The 25,974-nt window shown below is 40.9% G+C and overlaps 1 protein-coding gene across 1 annotated transcript in view; it reads right to left on the minus strand.

Moving 5' to 3' along the window:
* Positions 1-1,958: 1,958 nt before the first annotated feature.
* LOC124267463 overlaps positions 1,959-25,974 on the minus strand; it is a 145,682-nt gene continuing 121,666 nt past the window's right edge. Inside the window, exons 12-13 of the mRNA XM_046702383.1 lie at positions 24,741-24,949; positions 1,959-2,188 (exon numbers count right to left, since the gene is read on the minus strand). Of these exons, the coding sequence (XP_046558339.1) occupies positions 2,092-2,188; positions 24,741-24,949 (306 nt within the window). The 3' untranslated portion in view covers positions 1,959-2,091. The remainder of the gene's footprint in view (positions 2,189-24,740; positions 24,950-25,974) is intronic.

The raw sequence follows: 25,974 nt of genomic DNA on the forward strand, positions 1-25,974 counted from the left end.
TTTACATGAAATGGATTTTAAAGTTTCTGCAACAAAATGTATAGTGATTTATTTGTCTGCAATACGCCATTCTGTTAGCGACAGTACTTTGTTTTCTAAATATCCTGAGTGCCCAACGTATTTCTCGTTTCGCTTGTCTACATTCTAGATTTAGTGGGTTTTTTATTAGCAATTTGTGAACCATGTCGGACTGGCTTTTTATGCAGCTAGCAGAGACTGATACAACTCTCGACAAAGTGACTAATTGCCTTCAATAGCATTATCAATTTCCTTCTAGGAGCATTTCTTTGTTTTCAGCAGTCTTAAATCTCAGGTTATCAAGAAACACATTAGAATAAGAATCATTCCATACAAATTTCTCTGATGCTGTTGGATCAATGCATGAATCATTGTTACACCTATTAACCATATTTGGAAATTGACGTATCAATTCTTGTGGGAAGTGATCAGAAAAAGATCGAACTCCGATACTGATCATATTGATAAACTCAAAAGAATCAGGTGAACTTAAAAAATAATTGCTTATACTGGAGTCATGTTGGCTACAATGAGTAAATTCCAATTAATATCACTATGGACTCGTCAATTTTTTAGAAGCATAGCATAAATAGAACAACATTTGGTCAAATCTATTTACAACTGTATCCTGTGAAGTACGATCTTCAACAGGGTCATCATCCTCATCAGGGAAGGGGGTAGTATGCCTGAGGATATCGTCGTGCTAATAGCAGGGTTATTTCTGTCACTTGTTCTCGCGTTCATATCTCCACAGATTAAATTATATGAATCTGGAAACATTTCATAATTATCTAACAAGAATTTGTCTACTTTTACAATATTACGCTTAGTGGTTACATGGTTATAGTATGGTGACCCCGATGGAGGGACATAGGTACACAACAAATTCACATTTTTGTCAATTCTAAATATGTCTTTAATTAAAGAGAGACCAATTATGTTGTCCCTGTCTGATTGTATAACATTATAGAAACTCATCAGTGTTTGACGTACATACAGACAAATACCACCTGATAAACGTCCGTAGTTGGATAACTTAACTGCAGGACAATAGAAAGTATCATACCCATGTAGCCAGTTGTTTCCTGAATATTTACAACAAATGTCTCAACAAGGCACACAACATCAAATTTGCTAACATGAAATAAAAAGTCAACATCATTTATTTTGCTGACAAGACCGCCAACATTCGAGGCAATCGCGCATTGCATCGACTATAACCATCAGTCACTACACGGTTCAGCTCATCAGCTCACTTAGAAAACAGACCCGATGGGACACAGCAGAGCAACCCTCTGTCAAGATGAAGTTCTAAAGTACTGCCAGCGGGACACACCTTCACTTCCATCCTTCCAACCTTATATGTTCTTCATGCCAGAGTTAGATAATCATCCCATATATACTTCATAATATGCCTTCACATGACCAGCTGCACTATTGCTTCATCCGGCACTATTGCTTCTTATTCCATTCAAGATCCGTGTTCAGTGCATCCTACAGAACTCCCTTTGTCTACAGAAATATTCAAGACAGATTTGGAGATGGCAATAATGGCGACTATCCAAATGGAGTTCCTTTGATGCAGAATGGATGCATTTCAGACTTTTCACAAGACGTAGGCGAAAGGTTCGGAAACTTTTATCGGAAGATCCAGAGGTTGCAAATGGATCCGTTGTTCCTCTGCCTTACCACCAGTGTACTCAACCACGACGTGTGATTTTAAACTGTCTGACACATAAGTACTTCAAAACCGCATACCAAATAAGATCCAGTAACTGAATATACTTTACATTATTACTATTCCTACATAGATAACATAACGATTATGTAATTTCACTTTATACTTATTCCTGTCACTGATAATTGAAAATCATGAGACCTGAAACATTAACATGTGAATCACCTGAAAAAATTCGAGTACCATTCTCACATACCCTTTTTGAACGTTTCTGGACATTTAATGCCATCCGTTTTTTTCGCTTAGATATGGCACAGTTCTTCGGCTTGATCTGATTGAAATTCTCCGGTTTAACTGGGATATCAGCAGCAGCTCTGGCAGTGCATGTCAGTTTACTATCTTCTACATGTACAGTAATGGAGTAAGGGCTTGTAGTGTGACAATCCATCACGGATGACATCTGGGCTGAACAAGTTGTTTTCCTCATTAACCCTAAAATAACAAAGAGAAGATAAGGATTTTGTATTTGCAACAGTGATCGCTTGAAAAATAGATTCGTTAGGGCAGGTTAGATATTTTTAGCCTATTAACAGTAAAACCATATCAAAAGAGCTGACATTACTGCCCGCGATAATAGATAGAAATGGGGTGTGTTTGGTTGAGGTGTCACAAGAGACTGAAGAAGAAAAGACATTGCACAAGAGAGATAGGATAAGCATTTTAAATGGACTAGTTACGTTTTATTTTGTTCTTACGAACCTGGAGCGGACATGCACTGAAAGAAAGTAGCAAATGAGATCGATTCTTGTGCCAGTGGCCATTCTTCAAAAGGCCGGAAAACAGGATCAACCCCTACCGAAGAACAGCATGGTTGTTGTCATAAGAAAAGGTATGTAATATATATGATGCTTCTTGTTTCCATGGTTACATGAGCAAAATATGCTTCACTTTAAACATCTGGTTTTCACTTAAACATCCACTAATATATTATTTAAAGGGTACAAATCTTATCTTTTAAATGTTCTCTATTGTTCATCAGTACTAATCATTAACTCTTTTGAAGCCCCCTTTGATGAACATAATGAGTTATTTAATGCATCAGTTAATGCAGAAAAATTAAACATTCAGTTTGTATGAATTATAAATATTTGTCAGAAGGACACAGAAAGCGCTGTTTACACTCATATGATAGCACATGTAGAGGGCAATAACTTTATCCGGTGGTGTATTCTATCATTATTAACTGTGACTTGGTCAAATAAACATTTTCAAAAACAGTGTCCATTCATAAAGCTTCAATCACGATTTTATGTGCGCTTTAAATTTGGCAATGAGAGTGATTTCTCCTTCTGCTGTCTAATATGGAGGATTAGTGATTTACATTTATCTCCTCAGCTGTTGACAAGTTCGACAAATTTAGCCATTACACTTAAAACAAGCAGGATACATGGTTGACCGTTATTCTCTCACCACAAGCGATACAAAACGGAGGGTCCTGACCTTTCATAATTATTCATGTGAATATCGCGTATGGCCAAACAACATCATCGAATAATGACCCTTCAAAACAGGATTGATAACTCCGCTAAGTGTAACCGAGCACAGTGGTGTAGTGGTTAACATGCTGGCCTCTCATGCCAAGGGCCTGGGTTCTAATCCCGGTGGAGACACAAAACTTTGTGACCTGGGTCCCATACTGTGTTGTGTCCCTGGGCAAGGCACTTCGTCCGCATTGCACTCAGTCCACTAAGCTGTTCCAAATAGTTACCTGAGAGGCGGATGTACGGACGTATACGGTCGCGCGAAGCGCTTAGTATAACAGCTTTGAAGGTACAATTCCGTGAGGGTAATAATGTAACGCCAGAGAGCAGTATCGTGTTGGATTCGAGGCGAAGAAATTAGCATTATCATGTTTTGCAGATTAAAGATAGAGTGCAGCAGAGAGGGTTAATCCTGGCAAAGCCAGGGTGGTAAGGCTCATCATCAGCTCAGGCCCTCGTCCCTCTACACGCAGCCCAGACAGCGAATGGTACTCTCCCAGGAAACACTGCTTAGTCGAACCCACCAAGAACTTTCCGGAGAATTTGAAGGCCCCCTGAACACAGCAGCCTTCTGCATTACCCAGAGTGTCAGAAGGGCTGTGCTCCATGTGGAGAACCCGGCACTCTCCATATCTGCGCTAAGAGATCAGGAGGTACTTAAAACCAAGGGCACCCAGAACAATGGGGAGCCTGACGGCAGTGTACTTGGGATGCAAGCGAGACATTTCAAAGGCGAGGTCCGCATATTTATCATGCTTTTCCTGAATCTTGCCATTCACGTTGCTGTCAAAAGGGACAGAAAATTCAATAATATAAATGAATTCATTGCCTTTATCAAAAAAGCAAAAGATCAGGTTTGTTTCCAGGAATTCTTTTCGTACCATGGATGGACTCCTCGGAGTCAAAGCCACAGATATGGCCGGTAGTAAAGCGACGAGTTTTCTTGAATCTGGGCATTCTGGAGCTTGTCTCGAACTTGCATTCCAAGATAGGCCTGATCTTCCACAAGATGCTCAATAACTCCTCCCCTTGTAACCTGACCGATCCATCATTAGTTACCTTGCCACGTTTCAGATGAAGCGTATTACATTTGTCAAGTCCAAATGTCATGCCAATATCATCAGAAAAGGATTCGACAAGGAGAACCTGCTCTTTCAAATTGGTATCTCCGTTGGCAAGGAGCTCGATGTCATCCATGTTAAGGAGATGAGTAAGCGGTGTTGGGGATCTGCACCTGCCCTTGCGAGAACATCTCAAGTTGAGTCGACCAGTAACTCATTAAAGACTTGAGAATTATTAACCGATAGTTGGTTTAATTTGACGTAATTTATTGATACCTACTTGGGTGTCCCACTTTTTTTACATCATATCACGAATGTGAGGTTTGTGAGTATGGAAAAAGAATTGGTGTCGCTGATTTGTTGAGTGCTGCCTTTGCAGGAAAATGGACCATTGTGTTCCCAGATATACCAACAGAGGGCGTATTGCCCATTATATGATTCAATAATTTATATTAAAAGTGGTTGTTTGCAACATAGGTTTTTATTGGCCTGAAGGTACGAAAGAGTCTGAATAACTCATATATTATTCATATTTGGGGTGTTTATTCATATGTTTTAAGGCTCTTAATATAGCGTTAGCTTCGGCTGCGAAAATTGAGCTGTAATCTGGTAATCGAGAATATTTTGTTTTGGATTCAATGACAGTGACACGAGCAGCTGCGCCACAATCCTTGGTTTCATCTGTAAATAAGGATTTGTATGTATTATATTTTACGTTTTAATTGATTATATTCTTGTTTATCTTATAATTAGGGTGTAGGGGTAGCCTAGTGGTTAAAGCGTTGGCTCATCACGCCGAAGACCCGGGTTCGATTCCCACATGGGCACAATGTGTGAAGCCCATTTCTGGAGTTCCCTGCCGTGATATTGCTGGAATATTGCTAAAAGCGGCGTAAAACTAACCTGAGTCAGTCAGTCAGTTATCTTATAATTAATTTATTTCCGATTTTTAAATGTTGTCAGTGTTAGGTCAACCTCTGGTCTTATCAATTACCAGCAGCAGAGAGGAAAGGTTTGACTCTTGGTCTCAGAGGCCCAACAAGAGAAGGCTTTTTGTTGTGCAGATCCTTATAGAGTGGATTAAAAACACAGTTAAAAGCAGGAATTGACTCATTAGAATATAGTGTTATATCCTGCAAGATCTAAAGGACCCAAAACAAAGTCTTAGACTTGGTGGTGGATAGAAACTTATAGTTATATGTTGCTTATAGTTTTAGGTTGCTTTTGCAGGCTCCATCATTTACGATCGTTGTAAATGCATAAGTTATTATGTGAAATGGAATTTACCTAATTTTTCTTGTATGCACACTGCCCCATAGTGGATTGTTGACATTCAAATCGCCGATAATGATGCAAGAATTTGGAAGATGGATGTACAGCGCTTGAAGGTCAGCTTGTTGAAGTGTCAATGTTGGAGGAATGTAAAGGGAGCACAAAGTAAAATCAATGTGCATAGTTAACCGAACTGCAACAGCCTGAAGACTGATATGAATTAAAACAGGGCTGTTGATCACACCCTGCCTTAAGCCGGACTCACACAGGTCGGCCCATCGAAATGATATGCCGAATTCGCCTGAGTCGTATCGTCCTAGTGATAAATCAAATTCAACAAACGGTACAAATCGACCGCTCGAATCGACGTCGATTGTGTCGCGAGTGTGTACAGCCTGTTCTAGTTAATCGGCCAGCCTGGTTCCCTGGGTCTGTTACGCCTGCGCTAACACCTCCGCTAGACAGGAATCTTAACCACCAACTTCATTCCCGCATATTAGTCTCCTGCTTTTTATCTTTGGGTCGACTTTCAATAAAAGATCCTGAAAACCTTCTTTTCCCATGCGAAAGAAATGTTGGTACGACGGTTCTTCTTTTCCCATGCATAAGAAATTTTGGTACGACGGTTCATCTTCAGTTTCAAGTTCTCTAACGAGATGGCCATATGCTCCATGCAGATCGCGACGGAGAATCCAGTCTTTCGTCCAACAACTTCTCTTTTCTTTGCTTTGGCATTCCTGTCTTCTTCACATAAGATCATGCAACAGATAACTGCTGCTACATCTGCCTCGGAAATTTTGAAACCATGGAAACAGAAACAGATATTATGAGATCGATACTAGCATCGGCAGATCGAATCGTGTGAGAGGTAGCAAATTGATCCGTCGCTATTAGTTACAGCCACCGAACATGTTGTACACTCACCAGTGTGAGTCAAACTTTACTAGAAGATCCACTAGTAGCTTTATTCCCTGGTGGAGGGAATGAATGGTAGGCAATATACTGACGTAAATCAAAGGTATCCGTTTCCTTGAGATATGTCTCCTGGAGACATCTTGCTGTAGGCTTATAATCTTGTATTCATCACTGAGATTGGTTCTGACACCTCTGCAATTCCATTGAATTAGTGAACTACCATGTTATAGGTGGTTTGTACTGGAGATCTATTTTCCTTTCTACGCGAAATACTTTTGTTGCGCCCATGGGTGGAAGAGAGACGTCTAAGGTTTGGTAGCGACCTCTAAGGTTTGGTAGCGATTTTGTATCCGCACAGGGTACTGTCTACTATCTTCAGACTGTGTACTATCGCGTTGACCCTTTGGTACACGATCTGAATGATTAGAATGATCAAGCTTTTTGTCTTCTTCACAAGAGGAGGTGGTTTTGGTACCGATCTTGGTTACACTACTGGAACCACTGCCGACATTAAGATAGAAGGATCTTTTGTTTGTGATGAAGAACTGGATCTGGTTGATTGGAGACAGGGTTTAACCATGGTTTGGATGAGAGGACTCAATCCACGTGAATTCGGTCTGGCAATCTACTGACTGACATGAAACCGATATAGAAGCTGAAGCTCGAGTTAAGGGAGAAGTAGCAGCCGCATGAGATGGGCCCGTTTTTTTTCTTGCTTCAAACAAAGTGATGTTACGGTCATGTTTGATTTTGGAAATTTCAGATTGGAGTTCCCATATAGGACATGCTCTAGAAGACGAGGGATGATTTCCAGAGCACTTTACACAGACAGGAGTTTTAACACACAGTTTACTATCTTCACATTTGCCACAACATCGGTGACAAGCAGCTGGATTATGACATGATTTCACACCATGACCAAGTTTTGATATTGATAGCAACTCAAGGGATTTTGGAATTAAGCATCAGCCCCTTAAGTGCTAATATCCAACTTTAAGTGATTCGGGGCGTGAAGGAAGACCAAATATAAATAGATATGTATTGGTCTTTATAATTTCATTCTCTCTTTGGGTAGTAAACTGTTTAGCAGCAGTTACTTCTTGTGGACGTAATTCTGAAATAATGTCAGCCTCATCCATGTCTGAAAGGCAACGTCCTACATTAATGCTTTTTTCTATTGAAACCTCCACAGGAACATTAGTTAGTGATTTGGTCGAAAGTGATTTGGTCACATACAGTTTATTGTCTTCGTCGGCAGGCATCACTTGCTATCACCAAAGTATTGCTTGCCTTAGGCACCGGCGACTATGGCTGCCAGCCTTTCTTGCTTATGGCCATCATCTTCGCAGTAGATCGTTGCTCTCCATCATATAATACATTAATCTACTTTTTACTCTAAAATAACAAAATCCCCCATAGCCGAGAAATTGATGCATACAGCTACCAGCTAGACACCTTGTTCATGGGCAACGCCGTATGCAAAGAACTCTTAAAACAACCATGAACTATTATTACGATGCTCACGGCGTCAACTTTGTCAACAGGGAATTAAACTTGCGAGATTACAACGCACGACCCAAACTTCCACTGAAGGCTGCCAAAGATCTGCAGATGGTAAGCAAAGAGCTTGGTGCCACAACGAGCTTGTTAAATCGTGACACAGCGTCGGACGGACTCGGAAAAATATTGAGCACTTACTCGAACAAACCCTTACCCGGCTTCAAATTTCCCGTCAGGAACTTAAAGGTCTGAACGAGGCCCTGAAAACCATATGTGGAGAGCTCGTGGCCAAAGTGAATGCACTCGAGGAACGCATCGCTATCAAGAAAACAAAACTCAAACGAACATAGATTGCGTGACTTGCAAGACCAGAAATCATCCCAACTGGAAGCCCCCTCCACCAACCGAGAAGTGCTCTTATCGCAAATCAGCTGAGTGCAAGAAACCACAGTTGACAGTCTTAAACGAAGACACCACATTAGCCAACAGGATCCGAACTCTGTTCAGGGAACAAGGCATCACCATCGCCAGCATTCTGACAGCGCTCGAATTCATCATATCGACTTAAGTCATCTTCCTGACTGGTGGCAGCAGTAGTGGAAGCAGTAGCCCACATGGCAATGATGACGACATCAGAGACTGGATAAAAAAACATCTGAAATATCTTGGGGAAGCACTCACAAAACTAGCTGGCAAAGCTGCCAAAGCGATCCCGGGCATCTTAGGAAGCATCATCTCATGGCTGTTGGGCTTGCTGTCGAAAATGGCTAAGTGGCTCAGCTAAAAGCTGTGGGCTTTCGTCATTGCCGTGGCCAGTCTGTACTTGGCTCCTAAAGAATTTGTAACCAAATGATACACAGTCTGACCACGATCCCGCCTACCACGAGCGCTATCTTGCAATGATTTTCATCGATTTCATGTCGATAGGTGCGGTTGAATGGTTGGCGGCTCCTGTATTGGTGGTGGTCTCACTATTCCTGTTTCACCAGTACTCGTTGACGGTGGTGTGACGTGACTCATGCTTCGGGGTTCACGACTAGTTTCCGATTACTGGTCGCGATGACAATGTACAACCCTATGTCGAAAACATAGTTGACTTTAGACCTGGCATTCTGCAACATGTCTTAGTATCGCTTGATGGCCATTAGTCAATGCACCGGAGATACAATGGCATCCTCAACGTTTGACACGAATTGTTTCTGCGCGTCGTAAGCAGTCCCCCGACCAAAAATGGTGGAAAGTGTTTGAGTCTATGCACCGAAAATCGCCCACACAAACGTTCGAATCGAATCGTTCAATCTGATGACACCTGCGTGAGAAATCCCTTTCTATGTATCCGCATAAATTCTTTGGTCCCTGCCAAAACCTCCAAGCTCGGTAATCCTTGCTGTTATCAAAAGCCATGAGATCGTCCCTTCACACGTTGCTCGTGACGATCAAGGAACTGAGATTCATGCTGAAAGAGCACCACAGTAGTATCTCAGAGGCTGGTGGATGGTCGTCAACTCCACCATCGATATTGATTGAGTCATCAAGCCATTGATAGCCAGCACGCTTGGGGAGCATTTGGACGATTTGCAAAGTGTTACCAGCTCACGGTGAAAATGTCGCTTCATAAGCAGCAGAATTATGTTAGCACCAATCGCATTGAGCCTTATTTCCAAGGCAAGCAGGAAGCACAGAATAAGCAACATGAAAAACGTGCGCCGCAGGATCAATTTATTCCTGATATAATAAACAGGCGCCAACCTGTTGGAACCACACATAGGGGACTGCTCAGGCATGGGACAGAAGGCGATGAGGATCGACATGCCCAAGGAAGACAACAACATCTTGAATCATCAACAACAAGAAACAAATGCCTGTGCCCTACGTCATCTATGCCGACTTTGAGGCCCTTATCTAAACGTCGAACACAGACACTCCACCCAACAAGCATAGTTTCACTCAGAAAACGCAAAAGCAGTGCTGCACTAGGCTTGCAGGTTCAGTTACATGGTGGTCAATACGACGGAAAACGAATCCTCCCATGATCTACCAATGGCAACAGCCGTTACAGATGTGTTCACAAGGCATGCAACTTGAAACTGAAAATCAATCGCAAAATCGTACCCATCCCTGTGGTGCTGAACAACCTTCGTGGATACAATTTCCACCACATCGTGCAAACCAATCGATACATCGGCAAGGCGACTCAGTCTCTGCTGCTTTCGGGAAAGGCATTTATCCGTATGAGTACATGACGACTGGTCCAGGTTGGACGAAACGCGATTACCTCCATGGACCACATTTACAGTCACTTGACCGACTCAGGTATCGGTGAGGACGATAACTCGCACGCAATAAATGTTTTGGACAAAGTGGGCTACAAGACTTTATGTACCTACCGAGATCTGTACTTGAAAACTGACATGCTGCTGTTAGCCAACGTATTCAAAATATTCAGACTTGGATCCCGCCTGGTAATACAACAGTCTCGGTCTCTCCAGGGATGCCTAGTTTAAAAGACCGGCGTGGAAGTGCAACTGCTGACCGACTACAACATGCACCTGTTCATCAAGATAGGTTTGCGAGGTTGGATTAAGATGTCCACCAGGCGCTATGCCAAAGCCAACAATGAGCACATGGACGGCAGAGCAAACCCACCAAACACATTCTCTACCTCAACGCAAACAACCTCTATGGCTGAGGCATGAGTCAACCTTTACCGACCCCCAGATTCGAGTGGACGACCGAGAACATCGATGTCACAAGCACCGCTCCGGATTCGAACGTTGGGTACATACTCGAAGTGGAGTTACATCAGCCGCACAACAGCTGCCTGATGGCTCCCGAGGAGGTTGGCGATTGAATCAAGACTGGCTGTCCGACTACCAGCGAAACTTTCTAGGCAAAAATACTTGCCAACATACAAAAACTCGTGCCCAACTTGATGAACAAGAAAAAGGACATGGTGCACCACAGAAACTTGCAGCTTTACATGTTCTTGGGAATGAAGCTGAAGAAAATATACCGAGCACTATGATTCTTTCAACGTCCGTGGATGGAGCTGTACATCCCAAATGAACACGGATTTGCGAAAACTAGCCACCAGTGAGTTTTGAAAAAAATCTCTACAAACTCATGAACAAATCATTGTTCGGCAAGACCATTGAAAATCTGCGACGAGTGGGTGACTTAGTCCGAGCTCAAGAGGAAGAAAAAATCAGGAAACTGATGGCCATCCCGACATTCAAACGAAGCAAGATATTCTCTGGCGACTTGGCGGCACTGGCATGAGCAAAAACCACACGTGGGGATGTGCATCCTGGACTTGTCCAAACACCTGATGTGAGAGTTTTACTACAACGAACACAAAGCGCGCAGTACAGTGATCGGTCGCGCGAGATGCTGTGCACGGACACAGATTCACTGCTGATGGATATCCGCACCGAGGACATGGACGAGGACATGGCAAAACACATGAACCAATACAACATGAGCGATTATCGAAAAGACCATCCACTGCACAGCCAAGTCAACAAAAAGGTACTCGGAAAGAAGAAGGACAAATCCACGGGCACGTCTTGAGACCCACAAAAGTATTCAATCAAGAAAGTCAATGACGACCGAAATCAGAAAGGCGAAAGGCATGAAAAATATGTGGTGAAAAATATATCAAACACGATCGAGATCAAAGATGCCCTGTTCAAGAAGCGGACCTTCAAATCCGAGAAATGAACTTGCTGAGAATCGACAAGATCTTGCTGGACACAAAAGATGGCTTGCTGACGATGGCATCATGACTTACGTGTACGAACACACTTGTATTAAATAATTACAAAATAATAATCAAATATGAATGGAAAAACTACAGCCCATGCAGATACTGGAAGGGCACGGTTGCCATCCCTAAACTTCGTCAAAGCTTCGCCAAGAGTCTCCGAAGACGTCGCTAAAGCGGCTTAAGAAACATGCTCTCTGGCAAGTCTACCTACATCAGCAGGAGAAAATTTGATTTTTCGATGCGAGATAGAGTGCATCAAGCCGATCTCTTGTTTCTACCGCATGATAGGGTGAGGCGTAAAGCGATACAAATATCGCTAACAGTCCTGGATGTGGACAGTAAGCTTCAAAGAAGCCAAACCGTTGACAACGAAAAGATTTGACGAAGTAAGCCAAAGCACTAAAACGCATATACAAATGCAGTCGCTTAAACCAGCCATGTCGCAGCTGCTGGCCAAGCACAAAGTCCAGGTCAAGCGCGGTATGGCGGGAGCGCATCACAATCAAGCCATAGTCGAGAGATTCAACCACACCTTAGACGAACGGCTATTCTGCTATCAGTACGCCAATGATTTGATCTCTCCTGGAAAATGATATAAGGAATGGTTTGTACGTTTGCCGCGAGTTGTGGCGGCAATCTCTAACGAAGTCAGTCGACTCATGGGCAAGAGATCTGTTGAAGCTATCAAAATGAAATCTATCACCACCGAATCGTCCGCCCCACGCACAAAAGATAACAAAATACCAGACCGGGTCTACCAGCCAGGTGAAAATGAGGGAGATAGCTGAAAACGTACTACGGATCGAATATGGTCGATGAGAGATGGGCCGGGCCAAGCATTCATGTAGGTGTATGTAAGTATGTATATATAAGCATGTGTATTTTAATTTGTATTTTAATCACTAAGTCTAGCCCAAGCTTTACCACTAAATCTAACCTGCTTCACTTTCATAATAGCACGGTCACCCTTGCGCTTACGTTGTCTATTGTCTCTATTATCTTGCCCCAGCCCCAGGCCCCTCATTTTCAATAGCAGGGTGTTTTGTGGGTCAGCTATCACTTTCACTTCAGTCTGTCTGGTCACAGCTCACAACAGCTTAGAATAGGTTAGTTATATTTAGATTGTATATTTTATGTCTTCATGTTTTGTGTGTATGTGTTATTTCTTAGCTTCCTTTAAAGCATGTATCATGTTATGTGTGGTAAATATAAACCAAATTAACTATTTGTAATATGTAGCATAACTGGGTGTTAGCAATACTTTACATATGTGAGTATTTATTGCTGGTAATCCTAAATAACATTTCCCATGAGGATGTTACCTAACTTATAAATTATTGTGTAGGTAACCATAATGTGTACATCTTTTTCTATAAACTAATGCACCTAACTTTGCATGTATGTATGATTGTATGTGTGATGAGATGAGTTATTGGAACATATATTTTATGTACAGTAGAATGATAATGTACAGATGTAGAACGTTACATCGTATTGATTATGGATATGTTTATGTTCAGGTATGTTATGTCTGCTCTGTGACCTGGTTAATCAGTAATGATTGTATTGATTATATATGACCGTAGTACTTATTTCTAAGCCTCACATGTAGTGGCCCATGAAGTATTGTAGCGTATTTTGATGCAATGTATTTATTTCTTACAGGGCCTTTTTCAGTTATTATTGCCATTAAACTGACATCTACAGAAACTATTTGCCTTTGTGGTGTATACCAAACCAACCCGGTTACATTCGCGCAAGAGGAATTACATGCTCACTAAAATGTGAATATTTCCTAAACGTTTCGACCTATTTTCGTGAAATTTGGAATATACGTCCGGTATACCACTTACTTTCACTTACCATTATTTACCGATACTTTTTACTCCGATCGAGACTTGAGTTCGCCAAAAATATCGCTATTAGGGGACCTATCATCGTACCACCATTCCCTTTACTACTGATGGTTTTTTCCTCAGCCTAAGTACTGCTTTCAAGTTTTAGAAAATTCCTGTCCTTGAGAATTTTTGTCAACTTACTGGTTTGAAGGTCAATATTAATAAGACTAATTCTATTGGTTTGAGGCATAGTGGGCCCCTTAGACAGTATGGAAAGTTGTTACTTTATGGTCAATGGCTGAAAGTTGTTTCATACTTTATACTATATTTGGGTATTGTGTTCACTCCAAGGCTAGTTGTAACAATATGGTTTTTGGTGAATGTAGCCGATTCCCTCTTCAACATAGTTATATGTCAAGGGCAGTTAGTTATTGGTGTAGACTTTTAACTCTTCCAGTTTGTAGATTACCTCATCAGTAATTTTATGTTTAAAGTATTTTATGTTTAAAGTCTTTGGATGAATCTGGACGCACGGCTTGGGCATCACATGTCACATATTTTATTTAGATTTGAGTTTGGCGTTGTTTGGATTTCCAAAGATATCAGAGATACTGATGGTTTTATTTCTGTTTTTAAGCAGAGAGTGTCTGATAATATTTCACAAGATTGGTACTCATCCCTACATAATACGGCCAAGTGTTCTAATTACATACTTTTCAACTTCCTCCTAAATGTTGAAACTTATCTCAGTTTCGATGTTGTGCCATTGTTTAGAAATTGTTTGACAAAATTTAGATGTGGTAATTTTTTTAAACTTAGTTCTGAAACCGGTAGATAACAATGTCCCTTAATATTCAAGATTTTGTTCTTTTTGAAAAAATAATCTTAATTTAATTGAAGATGAAATACATGTCTTACATCATTGTAATGCCTACCTGGATATAATGAATACATTTCTGGATAAATATTTGAAACATCCTCTATCAACATAATGTCTTCAACAAACATAAACGTTGCCACAAGCATCTTGAATTGAGAGCTCACTTACGTTTTACAATTTCGTATGAATTATAATCAAAATTTATCAATCAACTCAATTTCTTAATGAAAACAATAATTTAATGCAAATTCATGTTAAACTGATCCATTACAGATACGTTTTCGATATAGTTATGTCTTGTGGTGGAAAAATCTTGAAGGCACGAGAGCGTCCAAAAATATTATAAACTGCTCATGTTAAGATTATGTACCAAGCTGATTGATTCTACAAATACAATAAAACTATTATCAGGTAGTCTGAAAGATAGAGTCGCCAACGTGGTTAATATACCAAGTTCAGACTATACCTTGTTGAAATTACTATATACTGAGTCAAAGAAGAAACTTCACATTCTTTCTTCAGGGCACTATAAAAGAACAAGAGATGGTAAGATGGTTAAATTGGTATTATTTCATAGCTGAGATCTGTGTGATGTACTCGATACACTGACAGTGCCATAATCAGTTCCATTAGGCTACACCGCCGTTCCAAAACATGGGTATACAGAATGTCAAGTCACAAGAATAAAAATGCGAAATTTCTCAGTTCAATATCGTGTATGGCCGCCCCGCGCATTCACCAATGCCAAACACCGTCTCCTCATCGATTGCCTGATGCTTGTGAACACGTGGTTGGGGATTCTGCGCCATTGCTCTTGCAAGGCAGCGCCAAGTTCCTGCAAATTCTGAGGTTGGTTCCTAAGACCACGAAGCCTTCTCCCAAGTGCATCCCAAACGTGCTCTATTGGATTAAGGTCAGGGGACCTCGATGGCCAGTCCATGACGTTGATTCCAGCGTTCTGAAGGAAAGTTCGTGTCAACATCGCGGTATGCGGCAGAGCATTATCATGCTGGAACTGTAGACCTGGGCCATGAGCCGCCATGAAAGGAACAAGTTCAGGGTTGAGCATCTGGTCGTGGTAAGCAGCAGCTGTGAGGTTTTCCACGGATGACCAGAAGTCGGGAACGGTTGTTCCACAGAAAGCACCCACACCATGCAACTTCAGCCCCGAATCTGTCGACTTCCTGTACACAACATTGGGCATACCGCTCACGATGTCGCCTCCAGACTCTATGCCTGCCGCCCACGAATCTGAGGGTAAACCTGATTCATCGCTAAAGACGACTCGATTCCAGTCACTTTGGGTCCAACAGAGGTGCCGTTGGGCCCACAGCAGACGTTGACGTTGATGAAACGGCGTCAATATTGGCCCACGATATGGACGCCGAGAACAGAGATTGGCAGCCCGCAACCGATTTCAAATGGTCTGTGAGGACAGTCGACCTCTAAACATCTCAGCCCTGGTTCGTGTGTAACCGCAGAAATCTGTCACGTGAGGGTGACGAGGATCCATTTGGCGGTCTTCTGCTCGCGGACGCCACACGTGGACGACCCGACCTTAGGCGATCAGAAGTGGTGCCAATAGTTGTAGACGACCTCGCAAGTCATACACAGTACGACGGCTGCATCCCATTGCTCTTGCGACGTCCATAACTGATCTTCCCGCTTGCAACATGCCAACGGCACATTCACGTTGCACATTTGACAATTGTGGCATTTCAAGTACCGTTAGAACTGTGGTTTAAAAGTGTTTTTTTCAATTCTTGAGGCCAATGCAAAAATGTGCATATGAAGAAAACTTCGATGCGAAGATCACGTGATCGACTGCACGTGCAAAACCTGATTTGGCACTAACGTGGATGGATTTCAGTGGGGTTTGCTACCGTTTTTCTGGAGTCGAAAGATAGGGATCCCATTTCGGATACATAGATGTATAATCAGAGGGCACCCATGAAGGGCCACCTCCTCGTGGTGGGTGCTGGGTCACGCTAAGCGCCCTTCAACCCGTAGTGGACCCCCGTTGTGGACCCGGGGGAATATTAGGTCCACCAACCTGTTTGCCGTGGGTTGCGCCCCTGTGTCGGTGGAGGACGGGATTCTGGTGGTTGAGGGCAAGGGTTCCAGGAACAGCGTTCCTTTGCCCAATACACCACTTCGACCCTTACTTCACCTAGATGGGTGGTTGAATGGGCCCGGTTCAACCAATCGGCTGGTCATGCCAAGCCCTGTGCATTCTATTTTCTATTGCACAAATTTGATTTATTTAAATGATCCTGTTTTGGGCTTTGGAAAACAAAAACATTTCTCAAATTTTGAATTGACTTTAAATGAGAACGATTGTTCCTTTTTGCCTAGAGTCGTATGCCCAGAAGGCGGTGGCTCATGGGCCAATTCAGTGGAATAATTAAACTTTTAGTTTTTCTGCTGGAGTATATCATCCGAGTATCCTTGGTGCTGCAAGTCGGATATCCACTTGTTTTTAGCATTGTCTTTATGATACTCCATGGCGGTGGGGAGCTCGGATGATGAACCTTCTACGCTTACTATGGACTACCAAAACCCCCAAAAACGAAACAAACGTCAATTGGACAGTGATGATGATGACCAACGACCGTCTACCTCAATTGAATATTGGCCACGATTTTTAGTTCTCGAGACTCTTGACAAATCTCCTTTAAAATTAAACCCTTTTGCAGTGTCAAAGGGTGTACATGGTATTGCAGGTGAGGTCCGCAATATCAAACGATTGCGCTCAGGCTCTTTGCTCATCGAATGCAGCAGGAAAACGCTAATCAACAAATTTGATGTCAACTCAGCTGTTTGTTGGAATACCGGTTTCGTATCTCCACATAGAACTTTGAACACAAGCAAAGGAATCGTCAGAGACGGGATCAACTATTTGCAGATATGAGTGAATTGGACATCGTCTCTGAAATGAAAGAACAAGGAGTGACATTTGTGAAACGATTCACAACACGGAAAAACTCTGAGACTAAACCAACAAACACTTACCTATTCCATTTTTCTTATCCAACTGCTCCAAAATCAATTAAAGCAGGGTATTGTCATCTCAACGTTGATATTTATATTCCCAACCCATTGAGATGTTTCAAATGTCAAAAGTATGGTCATATGGTGTAAACAACTGCACAAATTTCTATTACATGCGCTTCACTGCAGCCAAAAACCCATGTTACTGAAGATTGTGATAACAACGTTAAACAATGCACTAACTGCTCTGGTACTCACTCATCTTTTTCAAAAGAATGTCCAATCTGGAAACAACAGATGGCAATTAATAAAATTAAATTCACAAGGAATCTTAGTTTTGCTGATGCCAAAAAACTTGTTGTTCAGACACCAGAACCAAATGAGTCTTATGCTTCAGTTACGAGATCCGGAACACATCAAAATGTAACTTCTATTGTGTCTACTTCGTCAACACAATGCCAGACAAATTTGACATGGGTTGACTCTGATGCACCCAAGCTCTACTCTCCTGACCAGTCAACACAAACCGTTGTATCAACATCCACAACAACTGCTAGAGCAGAAGTTGAATCTCGGCCATCTTCCCAGGAACAATCATCATCACAGTCTACTTCCAAACTTCCGTCTGGAATTAATGGGAAGCAAGTGTCGAAACAGAAAACAAACCAATAAACGAATCGTCAAAAATACCATAGTGGCAGAGTCTCAAAGGGACAGAAGACAAAATCCAAATTTACAATAAGTTTGATCTTCGAAGACATGGATGTCTCTGAAAACATCCAGTACAGGGCTCATAGCTTGTCGCCCAAAAGACAAGGGGTAGATCTCCAATCAACCCACCAAAGACATAGTTTCTTCACGTATTGTCCAATGGAATTGTAGAGGACTAAAGACCAACTTCAATGAATTACAGCTATTGATTCAGGATTTACAACCATCAGCTTTCTGCTTACAGGAAACCTACCTGGAAGCAGGTGGACAATTTTAATTTACGTCAGTTCATTGGATATCATTCTTTTTCTCCTCCGGGTGACAGGGCCACTGGAGGATCTTCAATCCTTGTTAAGCAGGGTATTATCCATAGTCCTTTAACGCTTAAAACTAATCTCCAAGCCGTTGCAGTGCGGATTACGTTTCACGTGGCTTTTACATTATGCTCGCTGTATATTCCGCCTTCGTCAGCAATTCATCTTGTTGATCTCCAATCGCTCTATAATCAACTTCCGAAACCCTGTGTTATTGTGGGTGACCTAAATGGTCATAACCCGATCTGGGGTAGTACAAACACTAACACTAAAGGTAAACTAATAGAAGATTTCCTCTCAGATAATGATCTCTGTATATATAACGATGATTCTCACACTTACCTCCATCCTGCAACCGGCACTTACTCTTCTTTGGACTTGGCTCTGGCTGACTCTAACCTTCTCAATGAATTTGATTGGTCAGTCCATAATGACCTTTGTGGAAGTGACCACTTCCCAACTATACTTTCAGAAATAAACCCAGCTGATTCTCCATCTTACACAAGATGGAATTTTTCCAAGGCTAACTGGTCCTTGTATGAAACTATGTGTAAATCAAAACTGAAAACGCATTTTTCAGTGATGTAGCTGATCCTATTCAGGTATTTTCTGACGCTTTAAATGATATAGCTGATCATTGTATACCAAAGTCCTCTACGAGTCCACATGTGCGGAAACCATGGTTTAGTTCAGATTGCAAACATGCTAGAAAAGCGAGAAAAGGCAGAGAAATATTTTCGCCATCACCCAACTGTCCACAACTTGAATAAATTCAAAATACTTAATGCGAAGGCACGTCGTACTTTCAAACAAAACAAACGGCAGTCTTGGCGGGACTATGTGTCCAAACTTAATTCTCGAACACCTATGTCCAAAGTTTGGAATATGGTGCAAAGGATAAAAGGTAAAGGATCAAGATCTGGTGTTCATCATCTGAAGGATGGTGACACACTCTTAACCAGTAAATCTGATATAGCAAATAAATTGGGAAAAACGTTAGCTCAACATTCATCTTCATCAAATTTTACACCGAAATTTCAAAAAACTAAAGAACACGCAGAAAAAAAGAAACTCAATTTTGCTTCAGATAATGGGAGGACTATAATGAGGTTTTTCTCCATTCATGAGCTGCATACTGCCTTGGGGCAGGCTCATGATACTGCTACAGGTTCTGATAATATTCATTATCAGTTACTAAAACATTTTACCTGATTCCTGTTTAGAAACTTTATTAAATATATTCGATTACATCTGACAACGGGAAATTTTCCTTCATCATGGCGTAATGCTGTCGTCATTCCTATACCGAAACCTGGCCGCGATCACACTGATCCTTCAAACTATAGGCCAATATCGCTTACTAGTTGTGTTTGTAAGACCATGGAACGAATGGTCAATAACAGACTAATATGGTACTTAGAAACAAATGAACTGATTACCGATATCCAATGTGGGTTTAGGAAAACAGAAGTACTATTGACCATTTGGTTAGACTGGAAACTTTTGTGAAGAATGGTTTTATTAATAAACAACACACCGTATCTATATTTTTTACCTAGAGAAAGCTTATGATACCACCTGGAAACATGGAATTTTAACAGATCTTCATAACATGGGTTTGAGAGGCCGTTTGCCAAATTTCATATCACAGTTTTGACAAACAGGCATTTCCAGGTTCGAGTGGGATCCACCTTGTCTGAATTTTCACGATCAAGATCAGGGTGTACCACAAGGCAGCATATTGTCGGTAACGTTGTTTAGTATAAAAATCAACAGCTTATCTAAAAGTTTTAAACGACTCTATTGATGGGTCGTTATTTGTCGATGATTTTAATGTTTCATGTCGAGGTAAAAATATGCGCACAATTGAGAGACAGTTGCAAGTCTGTCTCAATAAAATCAATGATTGGTCCGAACAAAATGGCTTTAAGTTTTCTAAGTCTAAAACTAACTGCATCCATTTCTGTCGTAAGTATAAACCACATAAAGACCCAGACTTACATTTATCGGGTAATTCCATTAAAGTAGTTAAAGAAGCTAAATTCTTAGGTATCATATTTGACCATCATCTACATTCCTACCTCATATCAAATCTCTTAAAGCAAAAATGTCTGAAAGCTTTGATCTCTTGAAAGTTGTCTCTAACTCTAAGTGGGGAGGTGATCAGTCAACCCTCCTACACTTGTATAGATCGCTGATCCGTTCCAAGCTTGATTATGGTTCCATCTGTCTATGGTGGAGCTTGTAAAGTAATCTCAAAGTGCTTGATTCTATTCACCATCAAGGTCTGAGACTATGTCTTGGATCTTTCCGATCTTCACCTATTGACAGTCTTTACATTGAAGCTGACGAGCTTCTTCCTAAAACAACGCCGAATTAAACTGTCGTTACAGTACATAACCAAGTTATATGCTAATAAGTCTAACCCTGCTTACAATTGTGTGTTTAATCCTCTGTATGAAGATCTTTACGGTAAAAGTCATCGCTAATTCCACCTCTGGGAATACGAATTCAACCTTTTATTTCAGCTGCTAATATTGCACTCACTAAATATATCTCCTTTCCGCCTGCTCTTCTTCTCCACCTTGGCAGTTGGTCCAGCCAAGAGTTGACCTGACATTAACCAAACTCAAGAAATCAGAAACAAATCAGTTACAGTATAAACAAGAATATAATCAATTAAGAAGTACATATAATACATATAAATCTATATTTACAGATGGATCCAAGGATGGTGGTGCAGTTGCGTGTGCCACTGTCATTGATCCAAAACATTATCAACTAGATTACCAGATCACGCTTCCATATTTACAGCAGAAGCAAAGGCCATTTTAACTGCCCTCAGATATATCAAACAGTCTAAACATAAGGACTTTATTATTTTTTCGGACTCGTTGTCTTGTCTTCAAGCAATTAAAAACAATTCATGTCAGCATCCTGTTTTACTTTGACATAATAGAACTACATAATAATCTTGCTACTGGCCAATGCGACATTGTCTTTGTTGGTTACCCAGCCATGTTGGAATCACTGGTAATACAGTGGCTGACTCTCTGCTGCAAGTCTGCTCTCAACAAATCTGTGACACCACTTCAAATACCTTATAGTGATTATAAACCAGTTATAAGAAGTTACATCCGGGATCTTATGCAGAAGAAGTGGGACACCCCAAGTAGGTATCAATAAATTACATGCAATAAAACCCTACATTGGTTACACCTACTTGGGTTGTCAGTCCAGATTTGAAGAGGTCATTATGCGACGATGTCGCATTGGCCACACTCAGATATACTCACTGAATATTTACTTTAAAGGTGAGGATCCTCCAGTTTGCATCCCTTTGTGATGAAAGAATCACAGTCAAGCATGTCTTGCTTGACTGTGTTGAATATTCCATCACAAGGATAAGTATTTTAATATCAAAACATTGAAGGAACTTTTACTACTGTTAGTTCTCGTTTAGTTATTGCCTTTTTAAAAAGAATTAGATTTGTTAAGTGATTTGTAAATAGATATATATTTTATCATTGGTAGTTTGAATTAGTAACTGAGATTGTTAGTGGCTGTACCCTCAAAGGGGGTTGAAGTAGTGTAAAATTATTGTCCTCCTGAGAGGGTACGTAAGTCCCAAAACTTTCAAAGTTCACTTTTTGCTTACCCGATTTTTAATCGTAGTATATTTGTTCATTTAAATTTTGGCTAAACTTGTCCTACAATCGCCAGCTGCTGAGGGATGGTGTAAATCCAACTAGGATCCATGCAGGTAGCGAAAGTAATGTAAGTCCCCATGGTTTCTAGTATGGTGATCTACCTTCAGTTGTTGGCGATCTATAGCCCAATTTTATATTGTGTTGTCTAAATATTTTAGACTCTATTACTAGTTTTATCTGTATATGTGATATTCTAGTTGTTTTACTGTCCTCCGTTGACAGGTTTTTATAGTTTGCTATTGCTTATTATGCATAAAATTAATTGTTCTCGTCACGATATGGCTGAAATATTGCCGATGTGACGTTAAATTTTAACTCACTCACTCACTATAATCAGAGAAAAAGTATTCATTATTTTTCAAATTACATTTTGTGAAGTTTCTTTTTTGACTCAGTATATAAGTTGTGCTATCCACAGTGCAGTATGTAACGTTTTGAGAACCCCATTTTAGATCATGTAAACATATTGACAGATCAATGCTACACTTTCCGGGCTATTAGACAAACATGCAGTCAAAGTGCTTTTTGCTCATCTTGAGAAATACGACCTCATTGACAAATATCAGTTGGCGTACAGGACGGCGCACAGCACTGAGACCGCCTTAAAGTGTATTGTTGGTCAGGTACGTAGTAGGGTGGATGAGGACCAAATCGCTGTTGTAACACTTTTGGACTTACCATCGACATTCAACACCATATATACCACTCATCCTTAGTTCAACCCCTTCACGGGGGATGGGGTAGCCTAGTGGCTAAAGTGATCGCTCGTCACGCCGAAAACCTGGCTTCGATTCCCCTCATGGGTACAATATGTGGAGCCCATTTCTGGTGTTCCCTGCCGTGATATGGGTTGAATATTGCTAAAAGTTGCGTAAAACCACACTCGACCACTCAACGCCTTCCCGAAGTCCTTGGCTTAAATTGTACATTCCTCAAATGGTTAACTTCCTACCTTACAGATCTTCAACAGTATGTGAGCATCATAAACTCAAATTCTGGTGTTCCACATGTTTCAGTTTTATGACCAGTCTTATTCACCTTGTAAACCACTCCACTTGGTGGTGTCATATCTCAGCATGACACTGCATATCATATATAATGAGAGATGGAATTGTCCAGCACAATACGATCACAAAAATGGAGACCTACATTGAAGACGTCAAATCATGGATGTATGAGAACTCTTTTCATTGGCTTTCGACATCACGCAGCCCTAGTTCAACGTATTCACAACGTCTTTGGCTTAAATTTCGCATTCCTCAGCTGGATTTCTGCCTGCCTTACAGATCGGCATCAGTTTGTCAGCATCAGAAACTCCAAATCGTCCACCCAGAGGTTGTTTTGAGAACCTCCTCAAACCCACTATCTCAGCATGACACTGTATATCACCTCTATACAGATGACACACACATTCATGATAATTAGATGACATATGGTATAGCCCAGCACAATACCATCACAAAATGGGAACCTGCATTGAAGACGTCAAATCATGGATTTGAAATCTCTTAAGTTAAACGATGACAAGACCAAATGAATGATCATTGGACCTCCAAGAAAACTTCATGAAGTGACTTTAGATCATTTACAAGATGGCAGGTCGTTGTGAAGAATTTGGGTATTTACCTTGATTCCTCTCTGAACATGGACAGACAGGTCAGTGAAAACGTCAAGAAATGCTACTTTCACGTCAGATCTATTGACAGTATTCGCCACATGATCACACAGCCATCAGCTGCGTCACTTTTCTGGTCATTGACCTTGTCATGACTCGACTGAGGCAACAGCATAGCTTGGAACATCAGCAAAGGACATCAAGCGCTTGCAGAAGAATAAAAAATACAGCTGCCAGAATTGTAGTTCAAGCAAAGAGGGACTCCCACACATGGCCAATACTCACGCAGCCCCACCAGTGTGTTCATGGTTAAGCTCCACAGTACCTGCAAGACCTTGTCTGAGTGTATAGCCCTGCAAGGTCGTTGCGGTCCAGCATCCAGCTTCAGCTTCAAGTACCCTCATATAGTTGAAATCTTTTGGCTACAGATCATTTCACTTTGTAGCAGCACATCTTTGGAGCTCTCTCCACTACAGAACTCAGAACCATTTCTTCATGTGAACTCTTCTAACGCAAACTCGAAACCAACCCTTTCCTGTGAGCTCTTTCAGCATGTACAACATGGACTTCAAGCGCAATACAACAAAACAAGATTATTATATTATTAATATTAATTTGATCCTGGATCAAATAAGTGAGATAATGAAGGTTCTTGGCTCCAGTGCCCTCAACCACCACACTCTTTCACAGGATTGCCAAAATTATTCATCTTCTAGGAGTGAGAGCGTGACTTTACTTCTACGCGCGCTGTTAGCAATATTCCCGTAATATCACAGATGGGGGGCCACCAGAAAATGGGTTCACACATTGTACCCATGTGGGAAATCGAACCCTGGTCTGCTGACCATTGTTGTTCATTGTTAAGGAGAGCCAAATGACCATGCTGTACGATTTTCAATTCCAACCTGTATAGTATAGCTAATACGTTACCTCCAGGATTCTGCAAAGTCTTCATCAGAGGTTGTACTCGAACCATCTTTCTTCACCCGATCATCACCAGTTGTTGCAGATAGTTTACCACACATACCGCGACTTTTTCCAAAATCGTTGACAGAGGACATCACATCAACATTAAGAAAATGCATTTTCTCACTGTTGTGTATGTTAACAGTCACTGTATTCCCTGTAGGCAAATGGATCTGCAAGGACATGCATTTATATGTAACAACTCATAAGTTTAACTTTCATGAAGACATTATAATAAAAATGAACGAAAAGCACATATATCAGTTGACATATAATAAACTGGTGAAAATATAAGGAAAAACCAACACTTAATCAGTATCGCTGTCAGGGATACGGAAAAAAAGCTTTTTGGTGTCACTATCTCCTACGTAGGACTTACGTAGGAGATACGCAGACCTACGGAGGAGACAGTATGTCACACGTAGGAGATACTAAGACCTACGGAGGAGATAGTAAGACCTACGGAGGAGTGAGTGAGTGAGTTAAGATTTTAAGTCACATCGGCAATATTTCAGCCATATCGTGACTAAAGCAAGTTATAAATATATCAACAATTTAAGTGAAATTATAAAATTCTGCCAACGAAGGACAGTAAAATAACTAGATTATCACAGATATATATGTAAAACTAGTAATTGAATCTAAAAAAATATAACTATGGGGGACAACACAATATAAAAATGGGCTATAGATCGCTAACAACTGAAGGTAGATCACCATACTAGGGACCATGGGGACTTACAGTACATTTGCTTCCTGCATGGACCCTAGCTGGATTTACACCATCCCTTCAGCCGTGAGCAAGTTTTGACAAATTAGCCATAAGTTAAAATAACACATATTCTACGATTAAAACTAATGGTATATTTAAATTTAGTTTGAATGCTTTGGGACTTACGTACCTCTCAGGAGGACAATAATTTTACGCTACTTCAACCCCTTTGAGGGTACAGCCACTAACAATCTCAGTTACTAATTTAAACTACCAATAATAAAATATATATCTATTTACAAATCAGTTAGCAAGTCTAATTTTTTAAAAAGGCAATAATTAAATGAGAACTTATATGATTGAAAAGATCCTTCATAGTTTTTACTTTGAAATAAATATCCTTGTGATGGAATATTCAACACAGTCAAGCAGGACATGCTTGACCGTGATTCTTTCATCACAAGGGATACAAAACGGAGGATCCTC

This window comes from Haliotis rubra, unplaced genomic scaffold, assembly GCF_003918875.1.
Source record: "Haliotis rubra isolate DU_JTF1 unplaced genomic scaffold, ASM391887v1 Scf1311, whole genome shotgun sequence".
Classification (NCBI taxonomy): domain Eukaryota; kingdom Metazoa; phylum Mollusca; class Gastropoda; order Lepetellida; family Haliotidae; genus Haliotis; species Haliotis rubra.